The 15,944-nt window shown below is 35.1% G+C and overlaps 1 protein-coding gene across 1 annotated transcript in view; it reads right to left on the minus strand.

Moving 5' to 3' along the window:
- Positions 1 to 268: 268 nt before the first annotated feature.
- The window catches only part of RIC1 (RIC1 homolog, RAB6A GEF complex partner 1), a 52,319-nt gene continuing 36,643 nt past the window's right edge, over positions 269 to 15,944 (minus strand). Inside the window, exons 13-26 of the mRNA XM_070938607.1 lie at positions 15,717 to 15,755; positions 15,421 to 15,531; positions 13,322 to 13,411; positions 12,005 to 12,165; positions 11,339 to 11,477; positions 10,595 to 10,711; positions 9,217 to 9,945; positions 8,621 to 8,779; positions 7,295 to 7,431; positions 6,791 to 7,077; positions 6,060 to 6,257; positions 3,328 to 3,505; positions 3,003 to 3,191; positions 269 to 2,303 (exon numbers count right to left, since the gene is read on the minus strand). Of these exons, the coding sequence (XP_070794708.1) occupies positions 2,015 to 2,303; positions 3,003 to 3,191; positions 3,328 to 3,505; positions 6,060 to 6,257; positions 6,791 to 7,077; positions 7,295 to 7,431; positions 8,621 to 8,779; positions 9,217 to 9,945; positions 10,595 to 10,711; positions 11,339 to 11,477; positions 12,005 to 12,165; positions 13,322 to 13,411; positions 15,421 to 15,531; positions 15,717 to 15,755 (2,823 nt within the window). The 3' untranslated portion in view covers positions 269 to 2,014. The remainder of the gene's footprint in view (positions 2,304 to 3,002; positions 3,192 to 3,327; positions 3,506 to 6,059; positions 6,258 to 6,790; positions 7,078 to 7,294; positions 7,432 to 8,620; positions 8,780 to 9,216; positions 9,946 to 10,594; positions 10,712 to 11,338; positions 11,478 to 12,004; positions 12,166 to 13,321; positions 13,412 to 15,420; positions 15,532 to 15,716; positions 15,756 to 15,944) is intronic.

The following is a 15,944-nucleotide window of genomic DNA, read 5'->3' on the forward strand; positions in this document are numbered from 1 at the left end:
GGACGATGCCCCCATTGTAGAGGTGTGAAAAGGGCTTATTGAGAGTAACAGAATTAAGAGCACTGGAGATAAGGCATGTGATGAATGCTATTAGGAAAAAAAAAGCTGCTTAGGCTGGAACCACAGCAGTGTAGTGCTTAATGCTGTGGTAGTAATAATATTAATATGTCCAAGACTACAGTATAGAATAGTAGTACCTCTTTTTTCTGTTGTAAGAAAAGTGACAATTTTTGCACCCGTGATGGTAGACAAAATACAATGTCAGAAATATGGAAAAATTAGGTCATTTCCACCCCTTTATATTTTATTTAAAAGTTATTGCACATGTACCACTACTTATAGTCTTACCAACGGTAAAGGTTACACAACAGCAATAAAAACTGTCTAATTACATTTATCAATAAAAAGACATGACCATGCCTTTCTAAGCAAATATATAAAGTCATAACCAATATTTTTTTGCTGACCCTCTTGACCAGGTTTCCCAACATTAGCAAATTCCAGTTATATGGACTTCAACTCTCAGAATTCCATGGCCAATATAACCATTGCTGAGAATTCTGGGAGTTGAAGACTGAGACTCACCTTCAATTTGCTAAGGATAGGAAGCAATATTTTTCACTGTTCGTAATATACTCATTCAGAATTTGCAGAGAATTTCATGAACAATGACTGTGGCTGATGCCGATTCTCATACTACCTAAAAGATAAATGATTTTGGTCCATGTATGTATTAATTACACCCATATTATAAAAATAAGTGTTAGGTTTCTGTAGAAAAAGTAGTAGTGTTGCATTTTTCCCAATTGCACAGTACAAGCCATACAATATTTAAATTTTAATACTGTTACAGGTATTTAATATTACACACCAGTATTTATAATACCAATCTGGAGTCAGCAGATTGAAAAAATAAGTACCTCAAGCAAACATGAGATTCTGCTGCAGCCAGTTTTTCATAATATTGTTGTATGAAAGTTAAAATAAACATTTTTTAGTTACAAGTATATGCATTATAAAATATTAGCAAGATGGTGGCTTAAATATATACACTGTACATTGCCATTACAAAGTCTTAATAGCAGTAATATATAAATTGGTTTTATTTACACAAAAATAATCTTGAGGAAAGCATCTTTACAATTGAAATAAATAAGGATTCAGTAATTCATTTAAAATCTTTTTGCTCAGAATGGATCTGAACAGACTAAATGACAAAACGAAGCTGCAAATAATGCCAGATGAAAGTCAGTTGCATTCTGATAGAAGTGAAATTTTACTTTTAGTTTTCCTGGAGTTAAAAGTACAAACATGCAAGATAGATAAAGCTACCCTACACTGTGGAGCGAAGACCAAAAGCATAATCAGTAAACTTGAAAATATACAAGAGTATTCACAAAAGATACAAGGTATTTTACAATTTTTAATATATAATATTTGTTGATGTCAAATTTGTGATACCTGCATAATTTATAAAACAGAATTTAGCTTAATCAGGCCATCATTTCCTTTAGGCAATTAAACTACACGGAATGCATCAAAATTTCATCCCAGCAAGCTTCATTGTCAACTCGTTCAAGTTTTGGTTCAAAAATTGGGTTGGGGATGGTGCGGATGGATAAATCTTAGAATTGTCTCCAAGATTTTTTTTTCTTTCATTTCAAAAAAAATGCAATAAAGATCATATACACTGATACAGAGTAGGTGTTCTGCATGATTAAGTAAAAATAGAGAAAACTTTACAAGAGCTTCAAATAAATCTTGGAATACAGGTGAATATTGCTGCTTTTCATACAATCAGATAAACAAAAGAACTGAGGAAATTACTGGGAAAGCATTCACAAATTCAAGGAAATTCTCTACTCATGTAAAAAAAAAAGTATTCATTAAAAACAGAAAAAAATCAAAACTAAATGTATGTTTTGAAAACAAAAATGATTACTGTACTTTCTTCCAAAAGCTTCAATGCCATCATTATGAAGCTTTACTAAAACAATTATCATATTTGATGCTGTCAGGAGACAGTACAATCATAACTGCCTTCCTGAAGGGGATGGTCTTCCTTTTCCAATCCAATCATGTCCTCATCAGGTCGAATTGAAGTATTAGGACCAGTGTCACTTTGAGGACTAACACTGTGGTTAGTTGAAATCCGGTTCTCCTCTGCCCTTGGACTGGTTTGTTCAGCCACTCTTGATAGATTTGTAGGCTGAAAGGATTCCTGTTGCACCTGTTCCTCCGATACCTCACTCAGTTTCTGCAGTTGTGGCTTGATAATGGTTAAAAATGGCTTATAGCCAGGACTAAACAATATAAGATAAGAAAATAAACAATTAGCTCAAACATTAAGACTGCAAATTCGGTAACTATCCTTCTCTGGTTATTAACTTGGTGTAGTAAGCCAACCCAACAGGTGGATGCCCTTTGCACAATGAAAATATATATGATGCTCAAATTTTCGCTAAAATTCAGCTTGGTTTCAGCTTGGTTTAGTGAATCACATGGATATACTTAAATTTTTTTATGTCGACCAGCAAGCGGTTTTTCAATGCTTTTATCTGGTGGAGATGGTTCTTGTTTTTCTTCCCATCTAATCTACAATCCTGGACTTCCTAGCTTTTTCAAATTAGGCCAAAGTTTGGTACTGCAATGTGCTGCTTTACTATGAGAAATATGCTATTTCAAGATACTGTGCATATCATTGGATACATACTTCTCTGTTCATATTACACATCTTCAAATGTTGAAGTAAGAACTCTTGTCAAGTGTATTGATAGGAACAGTCAGTCAGTTAAAAAATAATTCCACAAATTCTACCAGGTATTATATGCAATATTTCAACATATAGAATACTGTCCTCAAAAAGGTTAAGCATTAAAATTATGTTTTCCTATCTGTTAAATTTTGAATAAGTTAAACAAAATTATTTCTTTGTTTACTGCTGTTTCTTAGAAAAGCAGCTTAAATCATATGTATAGTGAAAGGAGGTTTATGCAACTCACCAGTCTGTAGAAGCCCATCTTTCTACTGCCTGCAGTCCTGTCTTAATGTTCTGCAACATTTCCCCATCAACCTCTGAAGACTGTGCCAGACTAAACACTTGATTGATGATGGAAGATTCTCGAAGGATGAGGCCTATGATCATGCACCAGTCCAGGCATCCTGCTTCCATGAAAATATGAAGCAAATACCTACAAAAAGACCCAAAGCCACTTTCTAAGGCACAGAAACATTCCCTTTTCCCCACAGGATATTATTCTTGGTCCCCATCTGCTAAGAACAACTCAAAGGAATCCCAATGACAATACAAACTCCCATCACATTTACCGCAGCTGAACTTGTGATTTGTGCGGGCCTTTGCTGGCTAGCTCCAAAGAGATATGTTCCAATTCAGATTGTGTCAGACTTAAGGTGGAATAATTTTCATCCACCATAGTCCAGTCACCATCCACAATAGAGCTTGTTTCTGTCAGATCCGTGGCAGAGCCAATGCTCCCCTCATCACCTGTCAAATACAGCAAAACAAATATAGATGTTTCAATGTCTCTGTGATTTATTTAAAATGTGCAAAAAAACCTGCATCTCATCAGTAGAGTACTTGGCTGTTTCATATTTTTTTATGGATAAATATATAAGGATGCTTGTGGAATATGAAAAGTATGAAACCTGCATGTATTTTTGTATGTAGATGATGTCATATTATCAAGCACTACATCTGCAGTGAACACTAGTCTATGTGATGCATGAAAGTGTATCTAAAAAAAATAATGTATCAAAACAAGTTAATTGTGTTTCTCTGGGAAAACTGAATGAGTAATAACAAATTATACATAAGTAGCCAAAATAGCAGCAAATAAGTGACTTTACTAAAGAAGGGGAAAGAGAGCCTTGGTAGTACAGTGGTCTAAAGCACCCTGTTATTAAGACCAGCTGCCTGCAATTACTGCAGGTTCGAATCTCGCCAGGCTCAAGGTTGACTCAGCCTTCCATCCTTTCTAAGGTAGATAAATTGAGGACCCAGTTGTGGGGGTAATAAGCTGACTTTGTATAAATATACAAAAGGATGAAGGCTATTGCTTAGCACATTGTAAGCCGCCCTGAGTCTCCGGAGAAGGGCGGCATATAAATCAAATTAAAAAAAAAAAATGGGGAAACAAAATTTAAAATTTAAAATACTAGAAGAAAGGCTGAGGATGGCATGTTTTCTGCTGCAAGGAATGGTTGTTTAATGAAAAAAAGTTAAAACAGTTGTGTACTAAAGCATGAATCTCCCCAACGGCCCACCGGCAGCCAGCAGAGCTGGCAGCAGAGTCGGACAGTGAGGAGGTTGGGGAGAAACATGGGCCAGTCCTGGAGGCTGGGGAAAGCTTGGACAAGGGCTCTGCGTTGAAGGCAGAGAGGGAGCTAGACAGCAGTGAGGCAGAGGAACAGCTGGAGTTCCCAGTGTGAGCATGCGCAGAGCTGCTAGAAGACAAGAACAACTAAGAAAGCAGGGTCAACTTGGGAGTAAAGCCACACCTTGGAGATGATTGGCCCCTCCCATAGGAAACAAGAGGAGTGAATGGGGAGGGGGCTTTTGCAGGAAACAATTTGTTTGTTCAGTTGTTTCAAGAGTGGGAAGTTCTGTTCGTGACTCTAAGAGACTCTGTGCCAAGTTTTGCCTTACACTACACTTGGAAATAAGTTACGTAGCAGCTTGCCAAGTGAGATAGTGTGATAAATATTCCTTTGAAAAACTGTTTGGACAAGACTTGCTGACTGTGAATGAAAGTAATTCACAGTCTTGCAAATAAAAGAGGTTTTGCCAGGACCAAGACTCTGCTTCCTGCTTTTTAAGGAAGCCTAGGTCAGAACAATGAGAATTACTATAGGTATGACTATATTATGGGATATTTATGAAGTGTATGCTGTACATTTGTTTTTGATTTTTTTTTGAACTATAATAAAAAAATTTAAAAAAAGAAGAAGTGTATGCTGTAAAACAAGAGGTAGGATAAGAATCTCTTGGTCAGAGGACCAAGATTCAGGCACTTGGCAATCGGCTTGCAATTACAATGGCTGTGTGTCCCTCAGTCAGATCATCACCATGTGTGACCTTCACTGCTGGCTTCCAACAAAAGTCAAGGGAGAAGCCAGCAGGTGGTCACAAATGGCAATCATATGATGTCACAATGACTACACAGGATTTGCTTAATAATTGCAACTACAACTGCCACATTAAGTCAGTACAGTCACACACATGTATTTTATGACCACTTTGTGTATATTTTGTGTTTGCTTAGTGGTGGTGTTGTCGATTCCAAGTACCTCTTTTAAGGAAGGACTATGTGCAGAGAGAATGAACGTGAATCTAATAGCAAAGCAAATATACAAAGAGTAAACTTGTTGAGAGTAAGAGGACTTTCAGGAGGTTGTGCTTAATGATATCCTTAAGAACAGCAAGTTAAGTAGTTTAGTGATAGTTTGTAAGGACAGACACTGAATGATGTTGATTTGAACAAGAGAGTTTGTTCTAGTGGTTAGGGCAACAGGCTAGTGAGTTCTAGTCCCTCTTTAGGTCTGAAAACCAGCTGGGTGACTTTGGACCAGTCACTCACTCTTAGCTCAACCAATCTCAGAGGGTTGTTGTGGGGAAAATAGGAGGAGGATTAGATATGTTCACCACCTTGAATTATTTATAAAAATAATAAAGGTGGAATATAAATAAACTTTTTTTTCCAATTTAATATTTATTATTCTTTTTCTGCACTTTGTGAACACTGCTTATTCCAGAAGAGACTGGCATGGTCACTATACATACAGGTATGCTATCTTCTGATGAAGTTCTAGATTGCTGCTGCCAACAGAATTCCTATTTTGAATTCATTCTAAATATGAATTTATACATATATTATTGGTTTGTTTTTCCTCTGCTATTTAATCCTTTACCTTCTGCATTATTCCCAAGAAAGATGAAGAAGCAAATGGCAGTTGTTATATATGAAAAGTATATTTTTATTTTCAGATAAAATACCCAGAACCACCTAAAAGAAAGCCAAATATCAGAATAAAGAACTCACCCACTTTACTTAACAAAGGTGAGAGGAATGCTTCCTGCATTTGAGGGCCATGGGAAGATGCTGTATCCATCTCTCTTTGTGAGGAGCTGATGGCACCAAACCAGCTATGATTCCTGGGTACACCTGGGATGCCAGAGTCTATTTCCATGTTTAAAAAGCTGTCAGCAGACTGTGATTTTAAGAGTTGTTCGCCTATTACTGGAAATGAGAGCATGTGAATGAGGTGTTGTTCCAGCCTTAAACATGTTATTTAAGATTTCAAGCTTAATTCATTTCAAGGACTTGTAACCAACTCCTACTGCTTCAGGATGCCTACCATTACCTTCAGTATAGATTAATAATGCCACATATAGTGGAACCTGCACACAATGAAACCAAATTGATTTATTTTCTTTCCTATGAACACTTTAACTGTAACATTCATCTGGTAGAGAGTATCAATTCCAACAATTTCTTGCTATATGTTTTTATTCTTTGTTTAAATACAGTTTAATTTCAAAGACTGAATTAAACATGTTTAATTGTAACGCGCTAAAGTGCAACATCACTTGAATTCAAAATGTCTGCTAAATTTGCCTCTATGGTAGCACCAACAATGGATTTGGTACAAATATGAAAATAATCATCTGATCTGAAAACACAAAATGAAAGGTAACAGCACTGTAAGACTCCATTTACTCTAAAGCTACATTTAAATTCTGGTAAATTAAACGAGAGGGAGGATAAGATACCTGTTCTACATTTTCCGTTCTTCAAAGGTGAATTTATAGAGCACACTGGAATAATGGGAAATGGCCAAAGAAAATCATTGTGTAATGTCTTCAAGGCAGACACAAAATCCTCCACACGGGCAGCTCTGTTGCGCTCTTTGCACAACCAGCCTATCAACTCAAAGCCCAGCTGTGCAGCAAAACAACCAAGGTCCTTAAGCCTGATTTCTTCCAGAAGACGGCGAGCATGTCTCCACAGCATCATGTCAATGTACATGTTCTCAGCACAATCACTTTCCTTATTCAATCTACAAAGGTGGGAAAATAAGAAGGTTAACACCAAAGACAAACTTCCATTTTATTTATGGATTTGGCCTAATTTTCTAGGAATCAAGTTGGAGTACTGTGAAATTTCATCATCAAACAGAATCAGTATTGTAGTAATAATCTCTGTAATTTAATATATGTAGGGTTGATGCAATGAAATATATAGCAAGAGACATATATTCTCTTCTGCTTGATTACCTTTTGCCAGATGGGCCAGATGGCATGCTCAGAGTTTTTTGCAAGTTAAATTTGCCAGCTGGCAGTGTCTCTCCAGATTGAGACAAACTAATACTGCGATGTCTGAAGAACTCAAAGCCACCACTTGAAGTAGGTTCCTACATGGAAGGAAGAAAGGGATAAGAATAGATAGGTTGGAGACTTCATTAGAGTTGGACAGTGTCTAAACTGATTAAATTAAATTTAAAGCAAAGAGCAGACTGGCTGAAAACCAGAAATGCTGAGAGTAGGTTTTATGGTGAAAGAAATATTTCTAATGAATTTCACAATAACGAGTTATTCAAGTAATCCTCCATCAAACAGATGCTCCCTGAAAAAATATCCATTTATTTATTTATTTATTTATTAATCAAATTTCTATACCGCCCTACTCCCGAAGGACTCAGGGCGGTGAACAGCCAAGATAAAATACAGACAATACAAATATTAAAATATTAAATATTTTAATATTTACTATTAAATATTAATATTTATTTTTAAACATTTACTTATAATGACTTCAAATTTTTTTAGATAATAGGTATTTTTTCTTTTGTTTTATTTTTTTGCTTTCTTGCTATATTATGACATTAAAGTGACTACTGCTTCAGACAGGCTTAATGCTACATTTGGTTATTTTTCAAAAAAGGTCTAAAACTTTTAGGATCAAAAACCCTTAGCTTAAGAGAAGAATGCCTCTGTTCAGACATCTTGCCATCTGCTACCAAAACAGCATAGGCCTGGCTTGGACATCTTGCAGATTGCAGACATCAAAGTATGACTAAAAGCAAATAGTGGTTCTGCTAAGACTGAGAATGTTATGCTATAGTTCTGAAAATATGACTCTTTTCTCCTATTCCCTTGATCAAAATATCCAACTACCCAACTTCAAGGAATTTGAAAGCAACACGTTTGAAATGGCAAAAGCAGTAGTACGATACGGACTGATGAGTCGTTTTGATTTATAATACTTTTACCATACTTCTGTTTCCAGAATAACACATAAACAAGTCTTATGACATTATACACAAGCAAAGCTAGGCAGACCCTTTGCTTAAGATGCCAAATACGGGTTGCAAGTTCTAGTTACCCTTAACCATCAGATAATCATGTTCACATACAGTCATTCATTAATAAAAAGGACTATGGTTTAGTGTATGATTAAAATCCATTTATTGAGGAAAATATCTGATATGATAACTGGACAGTTAGCAAATTCCACAAATGACTTGAACATTTCCTCCCCCAAATTACATCTGGTTTAGTGTCCAAGACATTTATGATAGAGCAATTGTGTGCCTTTCAAACCTGAGTTGTTGGTGTAGCAGGAGGGGTCTCCGATTCACCAGAGCCAATGGCTTTCAGAAATCTGATCATGTGCCGACAAAGATCCCACTTTCCTTTCTCCAAAGCTGTATTGAATAGCAGAGTTGCATGCTGCCTACTAACTGCTGGAACTTCCATATTCTGGAACCAATATAAAACACTTTTTACACAGAAGACACTGATTCTTTTTATTTAGCACATCAATAAGCAAACAGAAAAGGCTGCAGATAAAAGCGTGCATCAAACTTCACACCTTTTGATTTAATTCTCTGAGTCCAATAATCATGGCCCATGATTTTACTGTCCATGACTATGATAGGACTGCTAACTGGAAATGACCTAGAGGCATCTATTATATCAATCAGCTCCTCTATACTTACACATATGACTGTATAGTAGACAATTTCATTCCCAAAGATAATTAGCATCTCTCTCTTATTTTTTTATTTCCATCCTTATTTAATAAAGATATACTTGTAAGAGACAAAACTCTATCAAAATAAGATGCTTGTATTCTTTGGGTTGTGTGCTTAGCACACCATATCACTTTTCCGAATAAAATGAGTGAATATAATTACCTGCAGAATAATAAGGTAAGATGCGGCTGTGTCCAAATCCTGGGCCATTAAACACTCTTCAAACAAGTCTTTTGGATTTCCAACAGCAGCAAAGAGATAATTCCACAGGGCATATTCTGTTTTTCTAGCACAATGAACAACAGTCTGTAGGAAGAGGGGGAACTCTGTAATAAATTTAGCCACAGTGGGAAGGAGAGGATCGGGAATGGGATCCCGCGAGGTAGCTTCTTCTTCCAGCACTTCATGGAGCATCAGTTCTAGTACATGAGGAAAATATGGTAATGCGGCACAAGAGTGAGCCAAAAGCAAGGCTTGTTCACCTAGGTTCCTCACCAAAAGCTGGCGTAAAATGTGATGGAGGTAGATCTGAGATGTTCTCTCAACAATACAGAAGGGGAAGAGGACCTCTAAATGTTCAACAGCACTGCTGTGAGTATATAAACAGTCATAAAGCACAGTGTCATTGACAGCACCAAGAACCAAGGCATCTTCAAACAAAACAGCCAAGGGGTAGATGTTAATGTGGAAAGGCAGCATGATCCGTCTTGAAAGAAAGGAATGTGGTTTGCGATGGTCCCTGGGAAACAAAGGAAGCCAGACCTTCATACCTGATCCCCCGCAGCTGAGCCACAGAGCCTCCAATAAGTGCCGTTTCTGTCTGTTAGAACGGCACGTTGTCCAAACATTTTCTACAGACTGGGCAAGTACAACAGGAGCACAGAATGGCAGCTGAGAACATAGGAATAATACTAATTAGGCTATTTTCTTTTCTCCCTTTATACAAGTTGTTCATCAAGTTTAAATGGCAATACACCAACATTAATTCTGCTGACATCTCATTCTTCCTTAATATAAGCACGATCATGTTAGTTTACTAAATTAATGTAACTCTCCCTAATCTCTATAATTTTCTTCATATTATCCTGTTACTACAAAGTATTTTTCTCATTTTTTAAATAATCAACAATACAGCTTATCTATTTTTCTTCACTCTGTATTAACATAAATGGGTTACCGAAGTACAGAAATGAAGGAAAGGTTCCTTTAAAAATAATCTAAAGTTACAGTACTGCGTATATTTGCTACTGATATTAAATCTCTTATTTTTGCCTCCCGTCTCTGCTATGTTTATTAAGATATTGCTACAGTTCACATTGTTAGTTGTGGTTGAAAACAGCCTTCTACATTAGTCACTATCATACAGTGTTGGGTAAGCAAGTGCTATTTGAAAAGCAATGTTACAAGAATTCAGAAAAGTTACAGTCATTTATTAATAAAGAACGCTTGCTTTAATTGTAAGATCAACAAAGTATTACACATTCAGATTAATTCACAATGTGCATTCCTTTCATTGAAATTTTTCCATAAGTTAACTCACAAGTTTCCTTTGGTTGGGACTACTTTCTTTTTCTCGTATCTGAGGACCTGATCGATCTCTCTGTACCATGATTAACTGTCCTGCTAAATTTAACATAATGCTCTCTGCTTCACAGGCCTTAAAGAAAAACAAACATTTATTATTCCTTTTCAATTTTGCTGAATTTGTTTTTCTGAAAATTCAAACACATCATTATCAGCACTGTGTTTATAAAAGCATGCTATTCAATATCATTCAATCCACACTGGTCATAAACAAAAAGTTGACCCAACTGCCTTCTTCGAAAAGTAAAGCTGACTGTCATTCAGCAGAGTGATAACATTATATCCCCTATCCCTCACAGTAATTTATTTTTGATGCTGAACATCTTAGAGCCATACTGAATCCTCACAAATGTTTTTCAAGTAAACTATCATTCAAAACAACAGCAATTTCTTAGTAACATCAGCTTTAAAAAACAAAAAGCCTAAGGAAGCTGCAAAAACAGCAGCTTATCCAAATCATTCCTTCATAAAGATATTATGCACATTAGGATAATCAATGTTAGTTCAAACACATGCATTTTTCTCGTCTTTAACCTAAAACACCATGATTTATCAATTTATCAACCACGTCCTTTCATATATCTTGCCCCAACAATTGGGGAGATTTAATGAGGGACGGTGTTGTCTTATATATACTGTTTTCAAGTGGAAAATCTGCTTTCTCTAGCTTTAAAATAATTTTAAAAAACCCTGTAGATACCTGCTGTGGCATTTTCAAGCTGATACCTGTCTCTGTTCTTACTGATGTTAAAGTAACAGACACAACAAGAAACGGATGAGGAATATAACGTGACATAGAAACCTCTTGCAGAACCTGAATACTTGTAGTGGGATTAGGGCTGAAAGACAAAGAAAAGTCCAGTGGTCAGTCTCCTATTAGCCCCAAATAAACATCTGTGAGGTATTCTAACATCTTTGTCTATCAGTATGATAATAATTTTCAGATAATACAACAATCCTGACGAGACAAAGATATTGCAAATATTCCAAGTAACCAAATAAAGCAAACAGTATTGAAAAGTAAGTCAGATTACAATTGGCTATACTGTATATTGAATTATTAGCTATATATTCCTTTGGCAATTTTCTAATGCTATTGATTAAGGAAAATATTTTTCATTTTCAAGGTTAGCTTTGTCGAGTTCCCTAACACAAAGTACCTGCTGAGCTAAACATGACTTAATGCCTGTAATACTGAACTCTGTGTTAGTATTTACACACATCAGAATGAACAAGAGCAAAAAGGACACCACTCAAATCTGATTCAAGAGATTTTCACCAAAGGCTTCCTTTCTCCCTCACCCATACTTTAAAACAAAAGTAAAGTAAAATGAATTATGCAATAACATATTTGAAGTATACTCACCCATCAGATTTTCTTTTAATACTATAAAGGCAAATAGAACAGTCTGCTCTGAACAAAATTATGATGTCCCGAAAGACGCTGAGCAATAAAGTTTCTGCCTGCACTTTGGTGATATGAGCAAATGCATTGTCCAGATTGGCTGTTCGTAAATATACTCTTAGCTGAAAGAATAATGAATACTTTTGATCACAAACTTATAAGGAGAATTTAAACTAATTTTCAAGCCTCGTCCTTTCATGAGAACTGGCTGATCCACACCCTAACTACCGGTAGATGATTTTTCATGGAATGGATTTTTCATCTCTGTTGTGATACTAAATACACTTCATTCACTATCCTTTTCCTATGTATGTTTAAATAATATTGTGATTGGTATTAGAACTGTGTATTAAAACACTGAAATAAAATAATGATTGATCCTTAATACAAATAGATGCAAAGAGTGAAATATGAGAGGTAAGTTAAAAATGAGCAGGATTCAAAGCACCAAAGTGGGCGAGAGATGTTGGATAAAAAGAAAACGTCTTTTGATATGAGTGATATGATTAAAAGTTAGAATAGAGACAGAAATAAGAGAAAGGGGGAATATTAGTATACACATTTTTACATAATAAAATGAAAGCAATAACAAGAGGGAAGTTTAGAAATTGAATGGCGGTATTATGTATGTTTAAATAATATGGTAATTAGCATTAGAACAATATATTGAAACATGGAATAATTTAATAATGAAAGACTAACTTAATATGTGTACTATTATTAGAAATACATAAACTGGATGAATGTAACAACTATGATTAATATTACTAGTTTTATCTGAATTAAAATGTATAACACTCAGGTGTCACACTGTTCACGCATCGGTGTATATAAAATAAAATAAAAAACTTGAAACAAACAAGAAAACAAACAAACAAAAAATTGGTTGATTTCTCTTATTCCAAGTATATCCCAATATAGCCTGCCATAAAATGTCCTTGGAGTTTTAGAAAGAGTCTACTTTCTCCTTTTGGTTTTGTTTGAAAAATATCACTGGGCATTCCTTATCTCAATAAGGTAATATCAGCTGCAATTAAAAAACCTGATTTACATAAATCAGAATTTTGAGGAATATTAATTTTAATCCTGATACTTTCTGAGAACAGAAAGAAAAATGAAAATAACAAATGGTTATTGTTGTTATTTGTAATTGTTATTGCTATGCAGGCAATAAAGTTTCTAATGTAACTAATATAACAGGCAGATTTCTATTTAATGTTGCCATAAAAGTGCACCAACAGGAGAATTTCAGTCTTTTATATTCAAAGTCTGCCTTACCTCTTCCTGGCGGTCACTTAAGTTGTAACATGCAATGACAATGAAGTCATTCCACCATGCTAAGCCTCCAGTAACAGTCATACTTTGTTCCTAAAATTAAGTGAAAAGCTAGAATTATTCAACTTTTTAAAAATCCACTTACCCCAACAGCTTATCCATCAAGGCTAATATAATCAAGGCTAATACAATTATATAATAAAAAGATGTTAATAATTTTGGTAATAACATTTATGGATAAACATTAGAATATTAATTTTATTAACTCTTCCTTGGGCCCAAGTATTCTAGAAGTCAGTCCTAAATGTTATATTTATACAATTTATAAGAACTGTAGGTAAGAGCTTTGACATCACTATATAATCATTAGGGATTGATCTTGAGAAGATAGCAGAAAGAAACATGCTATCCCACTAGAAAAAAAATTGAGCCAGAAATGTCATTTTGAACTTGAAAGAGCTGTGTCAAGCTTGAGAGGACTGATCTGATCCTACAGGAAATGCTGTTCTGAACTTGCTGGATTTTTTTTTTTTTTGGTAAAGTCTGAATGGCACTGAAAAAGGCCCATTTGCTATTGAAAACAGCTGTTTAGAACTCAAAACAAGCTGTTTTCATATTTTAAATATTCTGCATACCTCCCTTGCTATTGAAAGCAATGCTATTGTTAAATCTCCAGAAAGAATTTCCTTGAAGTGTTTCTGGCTGAATGATGGAGTTAATTTTACCTAAGTGACACGTGCACAAATTGGATCTATCACTTCTCCCACTACTACCACCAATATTCCTTCAAGTTGAGGTTTTAAGTTTTAAAAATCTGAGCATGAAAGTAGAAGCAGAAGAAATTTTATAGAATATAGAATAACAGAGTTGGAAGCGACTTTGGAGGTCTTCTAGTCCAACCCCCTGCTTAGGCAGGAAACCTTACACCACTTCAGACAAATGGTTATCTAATCTCTTCTTAAAAACTTCCAGTGTTGGAGCATTCACAACTTCTGGAGGCAAGTTGTTCTACTGATTAATTGTTCTAATTGTCAGAAAATTTCTCCTTAGTTCTAAGTTGCTTCTCCCCTTGATTAGCTTCCATTCATTGCATTGATTCTTGTTCTACCCTCAGGTGCTTTGGAGAATAGTTTGACTCCCTCTTCTTTTGGCAACCCCTGAGATATTGGAACATTACTATCATGTCACCCCTAGTCCTTCTTTTCATAAGACTAGACATATCCAGTTCCAGCAACCGTTCTTTATATGTTTTATCCTCAAGTCCCCTAATCATCTTTGTTGCTTCTCTCTGCACTCTTTCTAGAATTTCAACATCTTTTTTACTTTGTGGTGACCAAAATTGGATGCAGTATTCGAAGTGTGGCCTTACCAAGGCATTATAAAGTGGTATTAACACTTCACGTGATCTTGATTCTATCCCTCTGTTTATGCAGTCTAGAATGGTGTTGGCTTTTTTTTTCCTTCCTGACTCCCTCAGTTTATTTTATTTATTACATTATTTAGAACCCATATTTCAAAATAACAAATCTCCCAACCAGCTAATATACAATGTAAAAAACAGAAAACTTCCAGGATCCTTCCTACAGAGTTACTTGTTGTAGCTGCCTTTGGCAGAAGAAAGAATCCAGTTAAGCTGTTTTGGGGATAAAGATATCCATGGCCTGCCTTCTCCCCCACCTTTATTATAATCCACCTCCTCCATTCACAAAATTAATAAACAACAGAAACTATATGGCTTTCCTCTTCTCCAAAATAAATTCTGCCAGAATAGCTATTAGCCAACAGTTCTATTTCTTAGCGAAGTTATAAGAAATCCTTTAATTACTGGAATAATATAATTTTATAAGATGCTTTCCTCCTTTCTCCTAAAATACAAAATGTCATATCCATCGCTGAGCACTGACACAAGAAAGTATTTCTATGAGCCTTAATGTAAATGTCTATTATTTAATACATACGTATATTACATACATTACATTACATACATTACACACAACAGATTAGCAAACAGTCTATAAATCTCAATGACATTCTATAAATTGGTAACATTTTTAGACATAATGTTTCTTTGTCCATTAATTCATTTATAATCAGCCACTCACCTGGGTAATGTTGCCAAACAGTTTCCATTTTTTGGAAAGCAGAGAGCAATGTGCAAAGCCAAATTTGCCAACTACAGCTACATTCTGCCCCATCTTATCAATGGCTGAAAACTGTTTATGAAGAAAACAAATGCAACATGTCAGATCCTTATTAACAGAAGAATTATACTATTTGCCCTATTTCATTAATAATGATTTCTAATATAAGCTGCCCCATCCAATTCATTTCTATAAAAAGAAATTTCTCTCTCAATACAATCAAAATTGTAAAGTATTCGTGTTTTAAAGCAACTTACCCTTATGGGCCAGTTGATCTCTAAATATATATTGTGAATCTTTAAAAGAAGGGAAAAAAAGCATTATGAAAATTTATTATAATTACCACATTTCATCAAAGTCAATAAATAAAATATTACATGATTACATCTGCAAATATTTATTCTCATTTTCAGTAGATCATCTCTGGGTAATATAGTAGATATTCAGCATTCTTTATTTGCATGTATATTTTATATATTTATTGA

Source organism: Pituophis catenifer, unplaced genomic scaffold, assembly GCF_029215685.1.
Source record: "Pituophis catenifer annectens isolate HBS135680 unplaced genomic scaffold, rPitCat1.0.hap2 SCAF_2, whole genome shotgun sequence".
Lineage (NCBI taxonomy): Eukaryota > Metazoa > Chordata > Lepidosauria > Squamata > Colubridae > Pituophis > Pituophis catenifer.